This window comes from Panthera uncia (genome assembly GCF_023721935.1).
Source record: "Panthera uncia isolate 11264 chromosome C1 unlocalized genomic scaffold, Puncia_PCG_1.0 HiC_scaffold_3, whole genome shotgun sequence".
NCBI lineage: Eukaryota > Metazoa > Chordata > Mammalia > Carnivora > Felidae > Panthera > Panthera uncia.
Window position 1 is genome coordinate 111,063,756 of NW_026057584.1, and position 7,943 is coordinate 111,071,698.

The 7,943-nt window shown below is 45.3% G+C and overlaps 1 protein-coding gene and 1 long non-coding RNA gene across 3 annotated transcripts in view; both read left to right on the plus strand.

Annotated features, from left to right (window-relative positions):
• Positions 1–3,865, plus strand: part of FAM168B (family with sequence similarity 168 member B) — a 32,346-nt gene extending 28,481 nt beyond the window's left edge. The window contains exons 5-7 of one of the 2 annotated variants that reach the window (XM_049615813.1): positions 120–297; positions 2,189–2,314; positions 2,753–3,865. In XM_049615813.1, the coding sequence (XP_049471770.1) occupies positions 120–297; positions 2,189–2,301 (291 nt within the window). In that variant the 3' untranslated portion in view covers positions 2,302–2,314; positions 2,753–3,865. The remainder of the gene's footprint in view (positions 1–119; positions 298–2,188; positions 2,315–2,752) is intronic. The other variant, XM_049615814.1, reaches the window with a different exon arrangement.
• A 409-nt stretch (positions 3,866–4,274) lies between these two features.
• On the plus strand, positions 4,275–7,357 carry LOC125911728 (uncharacterized). The gene is made up of 2 exons (XR_007454429.1): positions 4,275–4,684; positions 4,728–7,357. It is a non-coding gene; the product is annotated as an uncharacterized LOC125911728 (long non-coding RNA).
• Positions 7,358–7,943: the final 586 nt, after the last annotated feature.

A 7,943-nucleotide genomic window follows, 5' to 3' on the forward strand; every position in this document is an offset into this window, starting at 1 on the left:
TATGGGTCCCTTAATTAAGTGCTCTTGGGCATTGTGTGTGTGGGAAGGGTTGGTTCTCTCTGGACTCTGACCCATGAAGTGTGGAGCCCTGTGGTATTTGTCTCTCTTCCTCCCTGCAGCAGGGCACGTACTACACACAGCCCCTGTATGCAGCACCCCCTCATGTCATCCACCACACCACGGTGGTGCAGCCCAACGGCATGCCAGCAACAGTGTACCCTGCTCCCATCCCTCCACCTAGAGGCAATGGCGTCACCATGGGCATGGTGGCTGGGACCACTATGGCCATGTCAGCAGGTGAGTCCTTGACCCTGGGTTGCCTGTTTTATGAGAGCCAGGAGAAGGGAGAGCTCACTAATTCTCTGACCCTTGGTTTGATTTTTCAATGGCTTGAGTTGTGTGGAAGGATATACTCTTTGGGAAAGGAACAGCATATGATCCTTCTTTCCCTTCCTTTTATTTCTTCCCCTTCTTCTTTTGGTTGAGAGGACAGGTGTGACTAGCCAAGAACCAAGTACCTTCCCCATAGGGCATGAGTGGATAGTGATCAATGTATTAGACAGGTGAGCTGAGCCCTTAGCAGTAGGGCTGAGGGGCATACCAGTGAACATACCAAGCTTGGGCAGAAGGTGATCACTTTGTATCTGGGTGGGCTGGCCTTCCTGATAACTCCCCTTTAGTGTAGGCTGCAGGGCAAGTTGTGTGAATGTTGGTGTTTGCATGAATCTAGGAAAGCTGGCTTTGTGTTCATGGACATAACAGCCTCTTATAGAAAATCTTTGGCATTGGTCACCTTTATTTCCCAAGGCTTCCCTTTCCCTTGTTCAGGAAAATACATCACAGAGAAATGAGACTCCTGGCTAGGATGTGCACATCTCCCTGTGAGCCCCCAGTGGTCATATGGGTTGTCTGTGGCACGCAGCCAAATACGGAAGATGTCATTGCTTGCCCATGGCTGTGTGTGTGTGTTTTAATATTGTTCCCTCCCTCTCTTTTTTTTTCCCCCCTTTAACTCCAATATAGGGAGATTGTGCCAGAGAGAAAGGTGTGTTAGGATACCATGTGTGTTTCTTCTCAGAGTCTCCCTTGTATTTGGTTTTCCCATACTTTTCTGTGAAGGCACAGACAGAAACTGCATGTTTGAGGCACGTGAAGGGAGAGATGGCAGGCCCTGGGTTGGTTGTGGGCAGGAAGATGGGAAGTGAAGAAAAGCAGGGTGAGGCCATTAGGTTGGAGGTTATGCTGATTTACAGATGGACTCAGAGTTGCTGAGTTTTCTGCAGATATAGGGAAAATACATTTATCTTCATGTACTTACAAGGTCATGTAGTTTAGAATCTCCCTCCTTCCCTCTCTTTAATTTTTACTATCTTAACCATTTTTAACTGTATAGTTGAGTAGTGTTAAGTATTTTCACTTTGTTGTAAAACAGATCTCTTTCACCTTGCAAAACTGAAGATCTGTGCTCATTAAATAACAGCTCTCTTTTTCCCCTGCCCCACCCTCCCACTCCCCAGCCCCTGGCCACCACCATTCTACTTTCTATCAGTTTGACTACTTGAGATACCTTATGTAAGTGGAATCCTATTGGGTGTGTCTTTCTGTGACTGGCTTATTTCACTTAGCATGACATCCTGTATATTCATCCATGGTAGCATGGACAAATTTCCTTCCTTTTTAAAAATTTTTTCATTGTAAAAGCTTATTTATTTGGGGAGGGGTGTTTGGAGGGACAGAGAGGGAGAGAGAGAGAATCTCAAGCAGGCTCTGCACTGTCCCTGGGGAACCCAATGCAGGGCTCAAACTCATGAACTGTGAGATCCTGAGCTGAAGTCCAGTGCTTAACTGACTAACCTACCCAGGCACCTGAATATCTTCCTTTTTAAGGGTAAATAATGATTTATTTGTGATTATCATCTGATCTGCAAAAATCATTGAGTATGCTTATATGAAGGGAAGGCACAGAGCCTTCTACAGACATTATCATATGAGCTTGCTGTGTTTATACAACTTTGAGTTGTGTATGATCTGAATTCTGACAGCAGTCTAGGTCATGACCACCCCTCTTCCTGTTAAAGCAGGCCAAGCCAGAGCTCTCTTTTCAGGCAGCATGGAGCTGCATGGTAACATAGGCTAGCCTCATGTGGGTAGTGCTGCCTGCCATTGAGACAGCTGCTCTTTCTTCCAGGTACCCTGCTGACCGCCCACTCCCCAACTCCTGTTGCCCCCCACCCAGTCACTGTGCCCACGTATCGGGCCCCAGGAACGCCCACCTACAGCTACGTGCCCCCTCAGTGGTGATCACCCTGCAAATGTAAGTGACTAGTGAAACCTGGGTTGGCTTTTTTTCCAGTACAGAATGGCAAATCTATATTTTAAGCACTAACAAGAAAAATGCTTAAATGCCCCTCTTAATCCAAGGGCAGTGTGGCATTTAAAGATTTGTTCTTATTTGGACTCTTAGAAAGTAGAGGAAAGGAAACCATTGAGTACTTGCTGTGTACACTATATACTTGTTCCTTTCTTAGTCTGTGCTCTAATCTCCTACTGCCTCCTACAGGAACTAGGATTCTGGTTGTGACCAGGAGTCTCTCTAAGGTGTGTGCGGCAACCAGGAGCAGTGGCCTTTCCCACTGCTGCCCTTTCTGGTCCTAGTGGGTTTTGTCCTCCTTGACTTAAATGAAATTTCTTTTTGGAGCAGCGGTGCCAGGGGTGCTCCGTGTGACCATGTGTGTCTTTCTCCCCCTGCCAGGTTTGAGGATGGAGCTGTGCAGTCACATCATGGAGGTTCCACAGCTGGTGCTGCAGGCCTCGCGCCTCCAACCTGGACTTTCTTCTTAATGCTCTCGACACTTAGCTAACACTACTCTGGCCCGGCCCAGCAGGTCCCAGCGCCATTAGTTTCCAACGGACTCTGTGGGTTGGTCTTAAAGCAATTCCTGTTTTGTGGGCTGCCTGGCAATTTTTTAGCTAACTGTAATGATAAAAAGGGAGTATTAATCTATTCTGAATCATATCTAGTTGAATGCATGTTTAAAAAAACAAACAAAAAACAAAGCTTGCTCAATCTACCTGCAGTGACTGATGCAAAACCATCATATGCAAAACCCAAAGGAATGGAAAAGCATTTTACAACTTGTATCACTAATGCACTGTTGTAATGTATGCAGAGTCTTCAAGTTATAAGTGTTAAAGTGAATTTCTTCATAGAGTATCTGAAATCCCTTGGATGATTCTTCAGCCTTTGGGGTTGATGTGGGTTGCCAGTTGGTAACGTGGACTTTGAGTTTTCAGCCATCTGTTTCTTTTACACTGACTGCACGGGAAGAGAGTCGCAGGGACAGGGAAAGTGCAGGGTGGGCCACCACTGCCTGGGGCACAGCCAGCTTTCTGGACGTCCCTTTTCTTGCCGTTTAGGCTTGCCTAAACATTGTGGTGTGGACATTCTTAGAGATGATCATGAAAGTATAGAGTTGTATGGCCAGTACAGTTAGGGGCAAGAGGTTGTCTGTGTATCAGCAAAGCAGTTTTCTCTGCCATCTCAATTTTCATTACAAGTCTCCTACACGTAGAGATGAGGTTTTCTGTGTCTTTATTGGGAAAGTCTTATGTAGAACTAAATTATTTTCCTGGGATGGAAGATGTGTGAAGGAGAAACAGTCACACTTGGAGGAGGTATTGGTTTCTCCTTTGTTTAGCTTAGAAAACCATTCGTCCCTCCCGCCCCCAGAAGTTTCAGTCCACGGAAAACATATGTAGGCATTGCTGTCCTCTACCACCCCCCCACCAACGAAGGGCAAAGATTTCAGCTGTTATGAAGAAAGTTACATATTTAAAAGAACTATTAAAAGGGAACAAAACTTGATTTGAAATTGTTTCTTGTAGAGAGGCAGGGCTGTGGCTGTGTTTCGGCCCATCCACCTGAAGGGGACTTGTCATCTGACACCATCTGGAGGAGACTTCTGGAGATGGGTCTGGGGAGGTGTGAGGGAGGGGCTGGTGCCTCTGGTCTGTGAGCCTTGTCTGCCATCTGTAGCTGAGGGCTCTCAGCACAAAGCAGGTATGGACAGCAAGGGCCCAGGCAGCATCAGAATGCATTTGCCTGCCAGGATTTATTTAGAAAGGAATTTGTGTTTAAAGTCAGAATATTGTACATAAGAAATGAAGGGGATTTTTTTTTTTTTTTTTTTTTTTTTTGCTTAAATGTGCCCAGCTTGTATCAGTGGGAGTGTGTCTGTTCACAGAGGGGGTGGGAGGGTGAGGGTTTTGTTCCCTTTCAGCAGTCTGTCAGGTGGGGGTGGGTGTGCTCCTGTTCACCCCATCATTTCAAGTGTATGGGCTTTGGTTGGGGAGGGGACCCTGCTCTTACGTCTCTGGCAGCTAGGTCAGGGCTCTGGCACTGGTTTGGCTTTCTGCCCCATTTCCTGACTGGGACACCTGACCCCTGAGCCTTTGGTAACCTTATTTTTTATAGTAAGTACCCCATAATTTTCTTTTTTCACATTTTATTTTATAAGAAGTTTAGGAATATTTTTGCATGGATCATTGTAAACAGAAGGTTCCTTATTCCTAATGTCTATTAACATAGTGTGCTTACTGATAAGTACCTTAAATTGCTTCATTAGCACTTAACCCACGTGTGTCTGTGTGTGTGTGTGGAGAGAGAGAGAGAGTGTGTGTGTGTGTGGAGAGAGTGTGTGTGTGTGTGTGTGGAGAGAGAGAGAGAGAGAGAGAGTGTGTGTGTGTGTGTGTGTGTGTGTGTGTGTGTGTGTGTACCATGTACCCCAGGCACACAGTTTGTGTCTACTTTAACTCTGTGCTGGTTATTCCATCTGTATGGTGGATGGTTTATAATATCCATGAGGTTCCAGGGCTGAACTGATCAATTAACAGAAAAGTCCATTTCCCCAGTTTAGTGTAATAGATTAGGAGAAAATAAGATTTTAGTGTATGCTTTAAAAAAGCCCTAAACATCAAAATGGGAACACACACACACACACACACACACACACACACACACACACCCTATGTGTAAGGGTGGAGTCATTCAAATGTAGAAGTTACATCGGATGCTTCATTGGGCTTGCTTGAGACATGGTGCACACAGGGTGAGTGTTTTCACAAGCACTGAATTAAATAGTGTTTTCAAGAGCAAGAAGGTTGGGTTGCATTTTGCCCCCATTTACATCAGCTCATAAACACTTTACCCCCTATAATTTTTTAAAGTCTTTTTTCCCTTTTGTGAAGGTGAGTTGGGAGACTTTATCAAATACCTTTGCATAATGGAATACATCTGTGTGGAAATCTTTTCACATCAGGGCATCAGCTACCAAATATGATAATGAAAGGTAGATCTTACCTAGTAGGTAAGAATCTGGACATATGAATAGTAGCAAAACTATCATAGATAGTAATTTTAACAGCAGTTCCAGTAAAAATAATTAAGGAATAGAACTTGTTATAAAATTGCATAATTTGATATCCCAAGCATAATTGTGGAACAGAGAAACGGCCTTTTTTTGTATGTGACATTCCTAATTTGATACTCTTTCAGCTGAATTATGGTTCTTTTGGAAGTGGAGACAGGTAGGCAAGGACCTAATTCCTCTAAACATGAACGTCATCATCATGGATAATTAAAAAAAATCTTCTACAGCCTCTCTGCCAAGGTTCAGGAGGCCTGTTTCTCTGCTTATGGAAGTTTTGTTTGGATCTGGGCCGGGTGACTTGAGTGTTTAGTGATGAGCAATGGTCCCATCAGCCTGCTGCCTCTGAGAATTGAGGCCAATATCAGGACCAGGGCCATTCGTGGGAGGCATGAAGGCAAGGCGCTTCCAGAACCTTTTATGTCTTCTGTGTTAAATCTTGTCAGACCATTCTTGTTGGTATGGTTATGAGGCCTACCAGTTGCTGTTCTGTGAATCTGTTTCTTGAGTGCTATGCAAATGTAGTATTTATAGGACATGAGAGAGGTCTTGAGACTTGGGCTAGGTACTTGTTGGTGAGCATCCTGCCCTTCCCACTCTCGGCGTACAGTGCCTTGCTCCATCTGGTGGCACCATCGCTTCTGTAATAAGAGGAAATATATTCTTATGGCATTTTGGATATGCTGATATCTGGCACATGAGTTTCTGTGAGTGTGCCTGCCAGTTGGTGGTGAAAGGGTGGCAACACCAACCACATCAGTATTGGGGCCTACTTCAAAAGGAAATCCACCCTTCTTCACCTGTTCCTGTACACATTTGGAAACAGTATTACTCTGACTGATTGGGCCACCTTCTCCCCACCTGGCAGCTAATGGCTGGATACCCTAGTCGTCACTAACCTGGGTGTTGCCCAGTCAGGACAGGATGCCTGTCTGACCCCTCAGCAGGCTCACGGGCAGTTTTAAGGGCAAGTGCTTGGAGGGTGAGGGGCAGCTTCTGGTTCTTTCTGGTGCTTTCTAAGGGTGGGGGTGGGGTTCTCTAGAGAGGAGTGTAGTTGGCTCAGGGGAAGACTGCTTAGCTGTTTCTAGCATATCTCAAATATTTGTGTTTTTCCCCTGAGCTGTTTATTATTCAGCCTGAGCTCTCTGAAGGTGCGTCAGACTATTTTGAACAAACTTGCAGATGATGCACTGCAGAGGAGGGTCTGATCATTTTGGGTAGAAAGTTGCAAAGTTGATCTTACGTGTTTTAGAGGATTTGTCTCCCCCCCCCCCCCCCCATTCATTTGAAGAACAGAAAACCCTAGGGTAACCTTAAAGTTTACTCACTTGGGACAGGGAGACAGAGGAGAGGCAGGCATCTGTTTAGGGAACCTGCAGTGGGCTTCAGGAAATGTGTGCTCCCAGGGCTGTTGTGTTGGAGATGACAGGTGTCTTGTTTGGGCCTCCTGAGCCCTGTCAGTCTCCCATGGGTCCTTGTGTAGACTAGTGGTCAGTAAAATAGATGGGCTCTGCTGTGCTCCTGGCAGGGTTTAACGTGATAGCTGCTCTAAGGAGAGGTCCCAAGGAGCCACGTGGGTTATGACTGACTAGGAAATGGTTCCTTTTTTTTTTTTTTTTTTTAATGATTTTTAAATACTTTTTTTAGACTGTTTTCTTGGTACTTTTTTTAAGCTTATGTCGGCATTGTCTTCCAGTGTTAAAGGCATCCCTCACCTCTGCATTGAACTTACGGTGTCAATCAATACAAAGGAATGGAACATCCATCCTGAGCCAGTTCCATTAAGTGTAAATTCATACTATTTTAATTTTTTATGCAATCTGATGAGTAGAGCTCAGATTTAAAATTCTTAAAAGCACGTTTATTGTAACAAGACTTGTTATGTATTAATACTGCAGTTTTCAATAAAGATTGACTTGTGTTGCATAGTGTGATTTTTATGGTTTTTGTTTTTTTTTTTCCTGTAGGTTTTATTTTGAGGTGGCATGGCCTGGCTGGAAGGTGGTGTAGTTTCTTTCTAGTTAGGACATGCAGGGTTTGGGGGCAGAAGGCCTTGTGCTGGGCCGTGGTGACCTTGTGTGGCGTGACAGCACGGTGTGTAAGAGTGTGTGGAGGCAACAGTTTGGGAAGACTGCTTCCTCAGGGGAAAGGGGAGGAAAGCTTACCCCCTGTTCCTTTTCTCTTGGTCCTGTGTCCTGGTCCCCATCCTGGAGGACACATTCTTCTCTATTTCATTGAAGAGGATGCTAAAACCCAGAAAGATTGCAGACTGCCAATCCCCCAAATTCACATTTGCTTACTTCAGCTAAACATGGACTCTGGGAGCAGTCAGGGAGCCAACAGGCTTCCAGGCCCCTGTGGTTGGAGGAGCCAAGCCAGCTGTATCCCATACCAGGACAGCTCCCAGACCACATGCTGTCCTCGCAGCTCCTTCTGAGCGTCTGAAGCATTTCTCCCGCCACCTTCGCTTCTTTCCACCAAAGCTCTGAGGGTATGGTTTGCAAGTAAGTGAGCTTC